The sequence below is a fragment of the Xyrauchen texanus genome, chromosome 17 (assembly GCF_025860055.1).
Source record: "Xyrauchen texanus isolate HMW12.3.18 chromosome 17, RBS_HiC_50CHRs, whole genome shotgun sequence".
NCBI lineage: Eukaryota > Metazoa > Chordata > Actinopteri > Cypriniformes > Catostomidae > Xyrauchen > Xyrauchen texanus.
The window spans coordinates 23,957,795-23,973,111 of record NC_068292.1 but is presented as its reverse complement, the minus strand read 5'-3'; the positions used below and the strand labels follow the sequence as shown (position 1 = coordinate 23,973,111).

At 38.5% G+C, this 15,317-nt stretch overlaps 2 protein-coding genes across 2 annotated transcripts; both read right to left on the bottom strand.

Annotated features, from left to right (window-relative positions):
- Positions 1 to 1,336: 1,336 nt before the first annotated feature.
- On the bottom strand, positions 1,337 to 10,885 carry LOC127658004 (zinc-binding protein A33-like). The gene is made up of 5 exons (XM_052147063.1): positions 10,800 to 10,885; positions 7,249 to 7,406; positions 7,070 to 7,092; positions 6,866 to 6,984; positions 1,337 to 2,567 (listed from the first exon to the last, which is right to left on the bottom strand). The coding sequence occupies exons 2-5, from the start codon at positions 7,354 to 7,356 to the stop codon at positions 2,038 to 2,040; spliced, it is 780 nt and encodes a 259-aa protein (XP_052003023.1). The 5' UTR covers positions 7,357 to 7,406; positions 10,800 to 10,885; the 3' UTR covers positions 1,337 to 2,037.
- On the bottom strand, positions 10,035 to 11,414 carry LOC127658005 (E3 ubiquitin-protein ligase TRIM52-like). Its single transcript, XM_052147065.1, has 2 exons — positions 10,983 to 11,414; positions 10,035 to 10,895 (listed from the first exon to the last, which is right to left on the bottom strand). Exons 1-2 carry the CDS (start codon positions 11,376 to 11,378, stop codon positions 10,773 to 10,775), a joined length of 519 nt encoding a protein of 172 aa, XP_052003025.1. The 5' UTR covers positions 11,379 to 11,414; the 3' UTR covers positions 10,035 to 10,772.
- Positions 11,415 to 15,317: the final 3,903 nt, after the last annotated feature.

Below are 15,317 nucleotides of genomic sequence, written 5' to 3'. Positions count from 1 at the left end.
AAAGCATCTGTCAGCTCCAAACAGGCCAATGTCATAGTTTATCAGTAAAGTAATGCATTTTACCCACATTCATGTTTTGTGCTGTTTGAATTTATTTTTCTCTAATTATGATTGTAATTATAGTTTAATAAATAAGCAATTATTACATATTTAATAGGAAATATGGATTAATGCTAATTTAAAGCTTTAAGTTACTTCTAATGCTAATGTTTAAGATAAACAATGTCTAGGTGGTTTTGGACACGCCCCCTTTTGTTGTCATCTACATTTGCCTTTATTTGGGCATGACATTGTAGTCAGAGTAGCCTACATGTGCAACTATACTGTTTTTGACCACATCATTCGGATAATTGTGTCATTATCTACATAAAGTTTTTGTTTTCCTTACTAAGAAATAAATACACTTTAAGAATAGAATTGTATTGTTGGACTGAAAATGAAAGCTAATCAGCCACACAACATTTTAAACTTAAGACTTAATTAGTTGCTCTTTAGAAGGTAAAGAGGTGTGGCCTGCAAACCACCTACGAGATTTTGGTGCCATCTAGTGGGCATTCCACTTGACTTCAGGTGGACATGAAGAAAAGCTTTACTTTAGATGTGTGCCTGCATATTTTTAATTTAAGCACAAAAGGGCTAAAACATGAGAAAATATTTTCTGGTACACCATAAATATGGGCGGCTGTGGCTCAGGTGTTTGAGACTATGGGTATCACATGCCGAAGTATCCTTGGGCAAGACACTGAACCCCAAGTTGCTCCCAGTGGCATGCTAGCGCCTTGCGGTCATTGGTGTGTGAATTTGTGTGTAAATGGGTGAATGAGACGCAGTGTAAATACCGCTAAGGTTAAAAAGGCGCTATATAAGTGCAGACCACAAAGACAAACTCTAAAAAATAAATAAAATTCTTCGGTCTATTCTGTGTATTATTATATTGTTTTCGGTGTTATTCTGTTCAGTGTGCTTATAGTCTACTTATTTTATTTACATGTATGGCTGCATAGTCTGGACCATGCACAAGCTTTTCACACATCATTTCACATGTGTAATTGCGCAGTGACAATAAAAGTGTAGCTGAAAACCTTTGTTACAATAACTGAGGCTCAAGCGTTTTGTCAGGGTTAAACCACAGCTAACAACGGTGTAACGGTGTTTATACCACCGTATAAACAACAGACAAGCAATTCTTATGATAACATTTACTTGGAGAAAAAAAAACCTATCCAGCTTTGTGGACAATTTAATCAAACAACTCGCACTTACGAATATAAAAAGCCCTTCACTCCCTCCTTAAACAGTCCCACCTCACTCCTCTGGAACATACTGTTTATTTCCGATTCACCATGATGTGTAATATTTTTATTAAATTGTTTTTTTATGTAGTTTCCATATGAATGTAACAGATTAGCAACACTGATTAAGACCCAACACAACAACTATTCGTTGAAAAACTACATTTACAGTAAACTGTAAAGACAGTATTTTTCAGTTTTCACTAACATTGTAAACAGTCAGTGTTCAAACAGACACAGTACAAACAAGCATGATGCATTTGAATGCATGTATGCTTGCCTGATAAGTTCTTTATCCTCCTAATAAATGCTATAAATACATTTTATAGATTGATGGTTAACTGTGAGGAAGTAATTTTAAGGAATAATCAAAAACATTCATGCTAAACACTGTATTGCACAGTAGTAAGTGTAACAAGTTCCAAGTGTGCAGCTGTATTCCTACAACCATAATCAATGCAACAAGTGATGTTAATGCTTTTTTGTATGTTTTATGCGTTTTATTCTATACCTCGAGTAATATTGATAAAAATAATTTTGATTACATCTGTTTTCTTTTGTCCCTAGCATGATACAATTTAGGACTAAGCATACAGCAAGCATCACTTATGTCAAAATCATTTTGGGCAGATTCACAATACTTCTGCGAAAAGGATTACATTGTATAAAATGTAAGATTATGCCTTCATGTCTGTATCAAACTGATGTCAAATAAGTTCAGGCCATAGTATGTCTGCCTGTACTATTACACCAACAGATGATATTTTGAAGGTAAAATCTTCAGAGTAGAGTGTTTACAACCATTGTGAAAGAGTGGCAAGACCCCTTCAGTGAAAGTGTTCATTAAAGTATGTAGATGTGTGTCAGTGATTGGGTCAGAGAAAGACACTTTTCCTCTGTCCCAGTCCAGCTGCACTCTGACCCTCTGTGGCCTTTTCTTTACATCAAGGAGAGACCACAACTTCCCTGGAGAGTAGCCCTCATAATCACCATTATGGAACTGCAAACACCAAACTCCATTCCAGAAATCCACCTCCTTCCTCTGCACTGACTTTGTAATCACCCCCAGGATCCAGTATGTACACTCTCCAACTTCAACATCCCAGCTGTGCACATTCGAATTAATGACCTCAGAGCCCAGGGCACATGCAAATCTGTTGAACCTCTCTGGATTGTCAGGAAACTGCTGCCTCTCGGGAGAGGTTTTCAGGCAGGTCAAATCCTCAGACAGTATTAGTTTTGAATTTGCAGTATTTGGGTCCAGAGTAACAGGAGCTAAGAGCAGAGTACATACATAGCAACATTAACCAGTTGCGTGGGTTTGTTGTGGTTGAGCTAACTTTTTGGCAGAGCAATGGCAGAAGGATCCTAGAGTTTGGGAAACCTATTTGAAACAATCATGCTACTAGTGGCACAAAAACTGTGCACTTCTCCATTGAACAAATAATATATATAATATATTATCATTATGCATAATGTTGATTACCACAAAAAATATTTTGTGTCATCCCTACTTTTCTTTACAAAAAGCAAGTGACAGTGAAGCACTAATCTGTAAAATTGTGTGCATTTGATCTGTAAAGCTGATGAAATCATAATATGTGTGGTTGTTTAACAGTTTTAGGGTTTCCATTAGGGTCATCATGGCATATGGTGGCCAAAACCTGCAAAAATAATAAATCAAATAATAAATAAAAAGGAATAAATGTCTTGATAAAACAATTACGATCAGTTTTTAATTAAATTTATTCCTGAATTTATTATTGTATGACTTCACACACCAATTTATTTTTAACTTTATTTTGCATATTTTTTTACGTGTTCATTTATTTTTTATATTTATTTCCATATATATTTATTTATACATGCATTTATTTTTAATTTTCTTTATGCAACATGGAAATGAGGGAGGCGGTCCTTGCGTAGCTCCAGTGCATCATTGGTTGAGAGCTCAATAGTACTTATCGGAAGCAAATAAGATGGACGTCTCACCTTAGCATCCTCTGACTCGCACAGATTTAGAATATGCAGGGAAACGTTTTGCAGAGAGTCTAACAATCCAGGATGTGCTTTGACATTCATACCAGCCTACAGTTCTCCTAAACCATCAATAAGCACCTCTACTCTAAATGAAACCGTCATTTGATGCGTGGTTATCGACTTCACTCGCCAAGTTGCGCAACTCTCTAGATATATGTGAAGCGTCAGCTATAGATTTTTTTTATTTTTATTGCAGAACATTATATACACACACACGCACGCACACACACACACACACACACACGCGCACACACACACACAGGGAAATTAAGCATGGTTGTATCTTTTACAATGAACAATCATAACAACATTAGTTATATACACAGAAAAAAAAAGAAAAGCATAAGGTTAAATCATATAATTTATGAAACTTGGTCATTTTGTGGTTTTGTTGAAGAAACCGCTAACCATTTATTTTGTGATTGTAGTATAACCAATGAATCTTGGATTGATTTACGCTCTTATGTTTTTAGCCCCACAAATAGCTGTAGTTTACACGCGATATGGCTATGACCTAACGTCACACCAAAACAAGTCAAGAGTAATCGAGCACACGCTTCAATCTACGATAAACCAATTTTAAGCAGGACCAGCCCACATAATTATCATACAAGAGACAGAAATGTAAGAATAAATATAAATACATGTGGGAATATTTAAATATGGAAATAAATACATGTGGGAATAAATACATGTAAAAATAAATGAATGCATAAATAATAATAAAAAACAAATGAAAGAATAAAAAAAGTTTTAAAGAATAAAAATAAAAAGTTTAAATAATAAAAAAAAAGTCTACAAAAAATAAATTCAGGAATAACTTTCATTAAAAACTAATTATATTTGTTTTATCAAGACATTTATTCCTTTATTTTCTTATCATTACATTTATTTATTTATTAGTTTTGTCCTCCATAATGGCAAAGATGTGGCTAATACCTCTGAAACAGTATTTTAATGTTTCAGATTAGCCACATTCACTTTCATTGCAAGTGCCTCAATGTAAGCCAGATTGTTCATTTTTATGTTCTGTTTGGGTCTTATTTTACCATCTAAATGCACACACACACACACACACACAACTAAATGTTTGACCCCATTGAACGGCTTCATTGATTAGAACCAGAGACTATTTAGCAGAGACGAGTCACTTCGATTAAAATGAATGGGATAAATTACACGTTTAAAATACATTCTCTGAAAACGTCTCGATTACTATCATAACCTCCGTTCCCTAATCGAGGGAACGAGACGTTGTGTCGATGTAGTGGCACTAGGCGTCGCCCTTGAGAGCCCCGAAACACCTCAATCTTTAAGAAAAGGCCAATGGGAATTGGTGAGTGGAATTTGCATGTCACTCCCCCAGACATACAGGTATAAAGGAGAAGGAATGCCCGCTCTCATTCAGGTTTTGTGCCGAGGAGCCGAGACAAGGTCCGGGCCATTTCAGCAGCTAGTACAGCATTGTGGCAAGAGGGACACAATGTCTCGTTCCCTCCATCAGGGAACGGAGGTTACGACAGTAACCGAGACATCCCCCTTCTGTCACTCACTCAACGTTGTGTCGATGTAGTGACACTAGGGGTCCCTATAGAAAAATGGCACAACAGCTGAACCGTGTTACGTGAACTGCCGATGCAGGTGCAAGCAAGCTGCTGCTGCGTCCTAATAGCAGGTGCATCAGACTGCACTTTACCTCCCTCAATGCCCCAAAAGTTGTTATGTAGTTCCCCACATCCCTGAAGGGGGGAAGTGACTGTGGCAGGGCGGAGGGCGGGGCAGGGTCGTGATCATACACACCTAGTCCCTTATCAGGCTAATCAAGCCTCTGAGAGGGATAAAGGTCGACTGCGGAGGATTGTGCGGGAGAGAGAGATAGTTGACAGACTTTTCTCTCCATGTTTTCTCTCCACAGAGTATTAGATTTGGCTGGGGCCATCTAACACTATTATATGCATTGGTGTTCTTTTCCTTTCCTATTCTTTCAGGGGGAAATGACCCCACAGAGACCACATCCTGCCCAAAAGGGGAGGTCAACATGTAGCAATACGACACATGGGCTCACCAGACTCACATGGAAGAGGCGTGGAGGTAGATCCTGCCTCGAAGGGGAGGAGCTCAAACAAACACAGCGACCAGGGGTAGAGAGAGCTCTGCCCAAGAGAGACGTGGGTCTGCCGACAGGAAGACCGTACAGCGGAAAATATAAATCACAGGGGGTTACCAGAGTAATCGGTACCTATGGGGCACATATCCCAGTAAAGGGCATATTAGTACCCATACTGGGACTGGCTGCAAACTCTTCCACCAAATTCATGAGCCACAGGGCTAGGGAGGAAGGAATTCCAAGGTCCACAACTATAATAAATAGCCCAGTCGGGGTCACAGGATCACGTGAGACTTCCGGACCGAACTCCAGGCACGTTTCGCTGACAGAGAATGCTTGTCCTACCTCAGGGGAAGTTGCAGGGAGATGCGGTCGTGAGGAGCGTGAGGTCCGAGAACCAAGTCTGGGTGGACCAATATGGCACCACAAGGGTGACTTGTTCCTCATCCTCCCTGACCTTGCACAGGGTCTGGCAAGTAGGCTCACTGGAGGAAACATGTATTTGCGCAGCCCCAGGGACAGCTGTGTGCCAGTGCGTCAGTGCCGAGGGGGGCTCCTGTCATTGCATACCAGAGCGGGCAGTGGGAGGACCCGAAGGTGGCAGCACAGTTGAGTCCTCGGCGTCTGACAATGTTCAATTCTGACTGAGAGAGGGCATTCCTTCTCCTTTTATACCCCTATGTCTGGGGGATTGGCATGCAAATTTCACTTGCCAATTCCCATGGGCCTTTTCTCAAAGACTGAGGTGCTTCGCGGTTCTCAAGAGCGACCCCTAGTGTCACTATATCAACACAATGTCAGGTCAGTGACAGAAGGGGAAACATAAATATCTTATGCGGTGTTGTTTTTAAAACAAGATAAATCTAATTTATCTTGTTTTATGGATTTTTTTTTATATTTTTACAGGAAAACAATACAAACATTATTATCAAGAATAAGATTTTTGCCCTAATATCAAAGGTCTTACTAGAACAAAATTAATTGTGATCCAAAGTGAATTTTCTTGATATAAAAATATGATCATGTCTGGTAACGTGAAAGTAAAATGGCTAGAAATAGCATTTTAGCTTAGCGTAAAGCTGACAATTTACACAAAGTTTATTTCTATTTCTTCTGCTCCAAACTTCTCTGTCTGCTCGTATGAATGTAACACATCATAAGAAAGTGTTTCTCTGCTGTTCCAAGTGCACTTTAGATCGCATTATTTATGTGTATAAATGTTTTCCATCTGAAAGGACTCAATTTTAAATGAAACAAATGACAATCAAATGCAAAGTAATCTCTTCAGTAATCAAAATACATTTTGAATGTAACTGTATTCTAATTAACAATGATTTCAATTGTAACTGTAGTGGAATACAGTTGTAACATAAGTAAAAGAGAGAATAATATACTGTACAGAAGCAGTATTAAAAAATGTTTTTACCATATTGAACAATCCCTTGCATTTTGCTCCAGATGCTGAACTGAAGGTTGCTCAGGTGTTTTGCCTCATGGAGAAGTGCTCCAGAAACCATCTCTGGGTCAGGCAGTGTGCACTTGGCTCTGAGTTAACATCCAGAAGTCAGTGGAGTTAAGAATTTCCATTCAGAACAACAGAGTGTAGAGGGATAAATGGCAGCGTACTTACCTTTTCATTGTGTTTGTGAAGTTCTCGGATCAACAAACAGACATGGAAAACAAGTTGAAAGACATTTAAGCATCTCACATTTTTTTTAAACTTGAAATTGAATCAGAGGTTGTCCATCAGCATGATCCATTTCATGCTGAAAATGAGTTTATTAGACAGAAAAAGATTATAAAAGGAACCTGTAGGAAGAGGACATCCGGAGCACTCAGCTCATTTTCCACAGCTGTGATGGTGTCAGAAAGACATGTTATCTCTCTGCTCATCTCCCCGATCTTCTGCTTTATCATCTGACTCTTCTGCTTCTCTTCATCCCTCAGAACAGCTATCCTGGTTGTCTCTAGAGATGGGCAGATCGAGGCTTCGTGAAGCAATGAAACAGTCGAAGCAAATGTGCCATTTTGTTTCGAGGCTTCGAATCAATCCGAAACCCGTCTCCACGGTGACACCTAGTGGTCACTTGCAGGTGTTGATCTGAAACAACCTTTACAAAGAGCTAATAAAAAAAATGTGTTGGTTTTTTTTTTTTTTTATTGTATTTTTGTAATATATGAAGCTTGTAACCTGTAGTCTCTTCACATTGCATAATGTGATTTTGGTCATGAAAAATGAATATTAATAAAAATAAATCAAGCCACAATGTCTCCCTTTCTTATAGATTTTTATTCAAAAATATTAATTTCTCTGCTGTTGAAGGACTCAGCCTACTTCTTTTTACAGATAATTTCTCCAGCCTTTGAAAAATTCTCTCACAAGGGACACTTGTTGCTGGCATACAAAGATATTTTTTAGCTAGGACATACAAATGAGGAAAGATTACTGCTCTCTCTTTCCAGTAAGTTAGAGGATCATGAGTTCTGGGCAAAAACGCATCGCTGAGGTATTTTTTCACTTCCACTGTGGCATCAGCTGTAGGATTGTGTATCATCTGGGTCTCACGGATACGATTGTCAAAATGTTCCCATAAACTGTCTTGTGTTTCAACTGGTGTTGATGATAGGCCTGATGTTGACATTTGTGGTTCTGAATTAAAAGAAAACGGCAATTAGTAACAAATCATAAACTGACAACACATATGAAGTATAAATTTCATGAATCACATTACATAAGATAACATAGACTGAAACTCACCAGGAGTTGTGTTTGAACGCATCAGTGAAGCACACTCCAGTGTGATGTGCTTTTCAGCATCCAGGGCTTTGGCAGGATTTCCAAAAGCCACATTTTTAAACCTTGGGTCCAGCAGTGTAGCCAGTGCCAAGGCTCTAAAAGTCTCGTACCCTCCACATCTGGAGTGCAGACCTTCTTGTAGATGTGAGCCTATGAGCCAACACAAGAGAAAACCATATTAATTAAAATAATGACAACAATATGAGAGTTATGGCCAATTACACGTATGGTCATAGTGTCCTACCTAATTGTACAGTTGATTCCTGCGTTGCATTTCCTTTTTTCTGTGCAAGCTTGTGCTGCAACATCCTGTACAATGGTATGAGCTTTGAAGCAGACACTCTCTGTTCCTCTGACATCTCTGTTGTTGCTAGTTTGAATGGTTGAAGAAGTGTCAATGACTGTTGAATAATGTCATACTCAAGACTTGTCAGGGGAGCAGTATCACTGTTTAAATTGGCAAGTGCAGCAGCCACTGGCTCACGTTGCTCATACAAGCGTTGTAGCATGTCGAATGTGCTGTTCCATCTCGTTTCAACCTCCTGTATCATTTTCAGACTTGGTCTGCCCATCAAGCTCTGCATCTCCACAAGCTTGTCCTTTGCTTTGCAGCTGGATCTGAACAACCCCACTATCTTTCTGGCTTTCTGGCGAATTTCATTGATGACTGGGGTTTGATCCAGGGCCTTTTTCACTATCAAATTCAAATTATGAGCAAAACATGGGACATGGCTGAAGGTTGAGTAGCTGGGCACTTAGGATCATGTTGGATGCATTGTCAGTCACCATGCAGTGAACTTTGGAGGTTATTCCCCACTCAGCCATTAGCAAGGCTTTAGCCTCCATGAGATGCTGGGCTGTGTGGGTTTGGTAAAACCTCCTTACACCCAGTAAAACAGTTGCCATTGTTGCCTCTGGTGTTATGTAATGGCATGTTACACCAAGATATCCATCCATATTAATGGAAGACCACATGTCAGCCGTAAGGCTAACAAATTCCGCCTTTGTAGGTCCTCCATTGTCTTCTCCTTGGTTGTGTTGTACCTTTCAGCTGACCATTGTTTTAAGCACCTTCCGAGATGGGAGGACATAGCTTGGATCAAGCTTGTTCACAAAGGCCCTGAAACCCTCATCCTCCACGATGGTGAAGGGCTGCAGATCCTTCACCACCATGTTCAGAAGAGCCTCATCCAATTCCCTCTGTCTGCCTTTTAAAAGAGAAGATAAAACATACTTTCAGACAAATATATTGGAAAAATAGTAGCCTACCGTGAAAGTAGTCTACTGGTTCATTTGGAAACCTTCCTAAACAAAGTTATGTTATGAATATTTATGCTCAGTGTGCAGAGAAAGATAAAGTGCATTATAGAAATACAACAATTACAAAAAAACAAAATGATGTCTTGGCTGTAGATTGGGTACTCATATGTAGACATATAAAATGTATATTCACAAAGTATAATATTATATTGACAACATTTGTTTTTAAAGTGATTGGCAGTTGTGATTGGGATGTTAGGCATGTCTTAGTCCATGGCCTTTCTAAACAATGGCCCAACACTTTTTTTCACTTATAATTATATTTCACTTATAATTAGCCTATATTTCAAACAATGCATACCTTGCTTAGATGGCCCAGCAGTGTCAGTAGCAGGCCTTGGTACAGGGGAACACTACCATCCTCTGCACCCTGCAGAATGGCAGGATGAATGCTCCTCAAATGGCGATCATGGATGATGTATTGTTGCAGTAGGCTGAGCTGCCGATCACAATACACACATCTCACTTTATTTGGGGTTTCCAAATGGAAATGCTCCCACACCACAGATGTACGGCATCTCTTCTGTGGAGCCTCCATTTCTATCTATCTATCTATCTATCTTATATGTAGCCTATCTATCTAATAATCTATATGTATCTATCTATATATATATATATATATCAATGCATCTATTCATGTGTCACTATATGTACTCTGTGTGTCTCTAAGTCAATGTGTAAATGTAAATTAAATCCTAAATATAACTAAACAAATCGCACTATAAATGTCACTATATCACCAAAAATCCACTATCTCAAAACCAAACTCCTCTCACAAAAACCCACGATATGAAAATGCGTTGACAAAACTTTTATACTGTGTGATTGTGTGATTTGTTCCCGAACCGACCAATCAATGAAACCCTGATTCGGCGGAGCACTCCACCTGATGAAACACTTAGACGCTTCATTTAGCCGTTGTCACGTGACGTGGGTGTTTTGAATCACGCTTCGGATCAGTGTTTCGAATCATCTTTGCTTCGGGATCTCGCAAAGCTTCGGAACGTCTGTTTCGCGCCAGCCATCCTTAGTTGTCTCTTCATCATGGAGAAACTGATGAAGCAGCTTAAAACCCTCTTTAATCTGCCTCTCTGTTTGATTGGCCTGTGTCTTGAAATTTTATTGCAATACTGTATTTATAGCAGGTCTATTGGATCTTTTGGACAATATGTTGTTGATAATGGAACTAGTCACACACTTTTATCTATACAGTTTGTCAAACTATTGTTAGATTTGTACTTACCTTAACGTGATTTGCTGATTGATTACAGGTCACTTTGATTTCTTGCATTTTATCAAGCCTCCCTTGTAATGACCTCAATGCACTCTTGAGTTCCTCCTAGATTTAACAATTGGTCAAATCATCAAGTGCGCATGTGATTCCAAAGTGTTGGCTACTCTCAAAGAACACTATTTCTAAACATACCTTCTGGTCATGTGCAGCTTCATCTACAGGACAGCAGTCGTGATTTTTATGAATCTTTGAAGATTGGCATACTACACAAATAGCCTTTTTATCCACAAGGCAGTAGAGTTTGAGTTTCTCATTGTGCAGATTGCAGAACAGTTCTGCTGAAGCCCCCTGACTGCGTTCCTGCAGGAAAGACTCACAAACGTTCTTTAACACCAAGTTAGATGGAGGACTGCTCGATTTCGATCGTTTGCGACAAATCGGACATTGCTGTCTATTACTGCTCCAGAAGCGCTGCAGACAACCTCTACAAACACTGTGACTGCACGGTAAGACGACAGGATCCTGGAAAATGTGGAGACATACAGGACAGGAGAGCTCGTCTGTGCAGAAGGAATTTTTAGAAGCCATTTTATTTTATAAAGAGACACTCCTTTTATCGACTGCTTCCTGATACATCAGTTGTCATATGACCATTACATAACGGCAACGTAATCACATTACGAATCTTTCGTCATGACAACCGGAAAAGTGAAATTCCTGGATTCGTCGCCACAACGTAACTTTGTAACGATGCCTGTTTGTCGTCGCAACGTCGTGAATCAATAGTTGTGTGTTGGTAACCAGTTGGTTATTTTTAATTTCTGTCCTCATTTGCCCAAAACTATTGTAGAGGCTTTTTCAAAATATACAAAAAAATGGCCCAAAAATATATTTGCTAAAATATTTGTCAAAATACATTTACATAAATACATTTTCTACAAATACATTTTTTGGGCATTTTTGGAAATATATTTTAAAAGCATTTAAAAATATATTTTGCCCTCCATATATTTCAATACAAGAAAACATTTGAAGAAAATCTTTATATAATGTCTAAAACGTGAACATGTATGTAACACATTTGAATAAAAATCTAGCAAGGAATATACTTAAAATTTCTAAAAATCTTTTTTTTTTTTTAAAGCCATCTCAGTTCCCCCATCTTAGAATTCACTGCAAACCCCAAAGCTCCTCTGGACACATTGGTAAACAACTTCTTCACTGCCACTGTGAGAGACAAAAATCTCAGCTATATTTTAAAGGGATGGTTCACCCAAAAATGAAAATTCTGTCATTAATTACTCATCCTCATGTTGTTCCAAACCCATAAACCTTTCGTTCATCTTCGAAACACAAATTAAGATTTTTTAATGAAATTTGAGAGATTTCTGTCCCTCCATTGACAGTCCACTCCAATTTAACTACCAATGTAACGCTTCAAAAGGTTAATTCATAAAAAAACTTGAGGGTGAGTAAATTATGAAATTGTTTTCATTTTTGGTTGAACTAACCCTTTAACTGAATTTTTCTAGTAAATTTTCCTTTCCCCAACTCTGTATCCAAAATCAAATACTTCTCTACTATACAGTATTCGAAAAACAGCAAGCCAACATGGTAGTATGTCCGAATTCATAGTATTTGAGGAAAAGAAAGTCTGAATTGATGTATGAATTTAATTCATATAGAACATACTTTTTTAATGGTTGTGAAGTAAATTAAAATACAAATGTAGTACCTACCCAAACAGTATGTGATTTCGGTCGCACAGCAACTCTTGACTTACCATATATTGCTGCCATGGTGTCCTTGTCAAGGGCATTCCTTCTCTCTGCACCACAGTCAGTTTTACTCATTCCTCCTACAAAAGACAATACACGATACATGAACATTTGACTAGGGTACAGAGGGCATGCGCCATTGTCTTCAAACTAGTTTTAAATTTCCAAATATTTTTGTTCACCTTGACAGTGGAACTGAAGAAAAATAACTATAGGTATGCTGGGTTTGAAAGATATTTTTCTGGGTATGTTTTGGACAGTAAAGAAAATAATGAAGGAGAGGTAGAATTAGCCATTTTTAAAGTACTCAGAATCAGAATCACCAGTGGGAAGGAGGCCATTAAAAGAACATGTACCATTGAAGTGGCTGTTTGGGTCTGCAGGGCAGAAGTCCATTGATGCTTTAGAATTGTTATACTGTGCCATGTGCTAACTCAACCTGTGGTTGTGATCACATAAAAAGAGATTTACAATATACATTATTTTCAAATACATTATTTAAAACTCATTTAATTTTTATTCAGGCATTTCACCCATCACAGAAATGCATAACAAATCTGTATGTACAGACCTAAATCCTCAGCAAAAAGTACTTACATAATTAGCATCACTGGAACACTAATAAAAGTAAAACAAATAAATAAAAAATCAACAATGTTATTACAGACAGACAGTTGCTGGTAAATTATAATGGAAAGGAAGAGCTTACCTACAAACATTTCACACTTTATTAAGAATTAACAAAGCAATGACACTAATGTAACTGCACCATGTATTTTTGCAAGGTGAAAACAAAATACTTTGGCAGAACCAGATAGAGAACCCTTTGATGGAGCCTTTGGCACATGTGAAGCAGAATATTGATAGATTAAAAACAATACACATAACACTGAGCATCATAAAATCTTTGTAGAAGTATCAGAATATTACAACTTTGAACAACTATCTAAACATTACTGCTTGTAAATCATGTGACTTATATTTTGATGGAGGTATGACGTGAATACACCCATAAAATGCAATTAAATAGGAGTTTCGTGTTCTGAAAAAGACAGAAAAAGCTTAATTGTAAGCCATAACGACTCCAGTATTTTAATAAATGTGTTCTGAAGTAAATGTCTTCTTGATTTTGGGTGAGAACAGACCAAAACATTCCTCCAAAATATACCTCTACTATAAATCTTGACATCAGCAATCAACTTCATGATCATGATTAATTAAATAACTTCCTGGTTCTACCTAGTGCTCTGTGCGTGTGTTAAGCACTAGGACTGTATGTCTACAGTGCATCCGGAAAGTATTCACAGCGCTTCACTTTTCCACATTTTGTTATGTTACAGCCTTATTACAAAATGGATTAAATTCATTATTTTCCTCAAAATTCTATAAACAATACCCCATAATAACAACATGAAAGAAGGTTGTTTGAAATATTTGCAAATTTACTAAAAATAAAATACGAACAAATCACATGTACATAAGTATTCACAGCCTTTGCCATGATACTCAAAATTGAACTCAGGTGCATCCTGTTTCCACTGATCATCCTTGAGGTGTTTCTACAACTTGACTGGTGTCCACCTGTGGTAAATTCAGTTGAACACCATACTAATACTGTGTTTGACCCCCTTTCGCCTTCAGAACTGCCTTAATTCTACGTGGCATTGATTCAACAAGGTGCTGAAAGCATTCTTTAGAAATGTTGGCCCATATTGATAGGATAGCATCTTGCAGTTGATGGAGATTTGTTGGATGCACATCCAGGGCACGAAGCTCCCGTTCCACCACATCCCAAAGATGCTCTATTGGGTTGAGATCTGGTGACTGTGGGGGCCATTTTAGTACAGTGAACTCATTGTCATGTTCAAGAAACCAATTTGAAATGATTCGAGCTTTGTGACATGGTGCATTATCCTGCTGGAAGTAGCCATCAGAGGATGGGTACATGGTGGCCATAAAGGGATGGACATGGTCAGAAACAATGCTCAGGTAGGCCGTGGCATTTAAACGATGCCCAATTGGCACTAAGGGGCCTAAAGTGTGCCAAGAAAACATCCCCCACACCATTACACCACCACCACCAGCCTGCACAGTGGTAACAAGGCATGATGGATCCATGTTCTCATTCTGTTTACGCCAAATTCTGACTCTACCATCTGAATGTCTCAACAGAAATCGAGACTCATCAGACCAGGCAACATTTTTCCAGTCTTCAACTGTCCAATTTTGGTGAGCTCTTGCAAATTGTAGCCTCTTTTTCCTATTTGTAGTGGAGATGAGTGGTACCCGGTGGGGTCTTCTGCTGTTGTAGCCCATCCGCCTCAAGTTTGTGCATGTTGTGGCTTCACAAATGCTTTGCTGCATACCTCGGTTGTAACAAGTGGTTATTTCAGGCAAAGTTGCTCTTCTATCAGCTTGAATCAGTCGGCCCATTCTCCTCTGACCTCTAGCATCAACAAGGCATTTTCTCCCACAGGACTGCCGCATACTGGATGTTTTTCCCTTTTCACACCATTCTTTGTAAACCCTAGAAATGGTTGTGCATGAAAATCCTAGTAACTGAGCAGATTGTGAAATACTCAGACCGGCCCGTCTGGCACCAACAACCATGCCACGCTCAAAATTGCTTAAATCACCTTTCTTTCCCATTCTGACATTCAGTTTGGAGTTCAAGAGATTGTCTTGACCAGGACCACACCCCTAAATGCATTGAAGCAACTGCCATGTGTTTTGTTGATTAGATAATTTA

Excerpts from the sequence above, each read along its gene's own strand:
- LOC127658005 (XM_052147065.1), bottom strand. The coding sequence starts at position 11,378 with ATGGCTTCTAAAAATTCCTTCTGCACAGACGAGCTCTCCTGTCCTGTA. Across the intron at positions 10,896-10,982 it reads AAGCTGCACATGACCAGAAG|GAGGAACTCAAGAGTGCATT; the intron begins GTATGTTTAGAA and ends TGTTAAATCTAG.
- LOC127658004 (XM_052147063.1), bottom strand. The coding sequence starts at position 7,356 with ATGATAAAGCAGAAGATCGGGGAGATGAGCAGAGAGATAACATGTCTT. Across the intron at positions 7,093-7,248 it reads CGGATGTCCTCTTCCTACAG|AACTTCACAAACACAATGAA; the intron begins GTTCCTTTTATA and ends TGTTGATCCGAG. Across the intron at positions 6,985-7,069 it reads TTCACAAACACAATGAAAAG|AGCCAAGTGCACACTGCCTG; the intron begins GTAAGTACGCTG and ends ATGTTAACTCAG.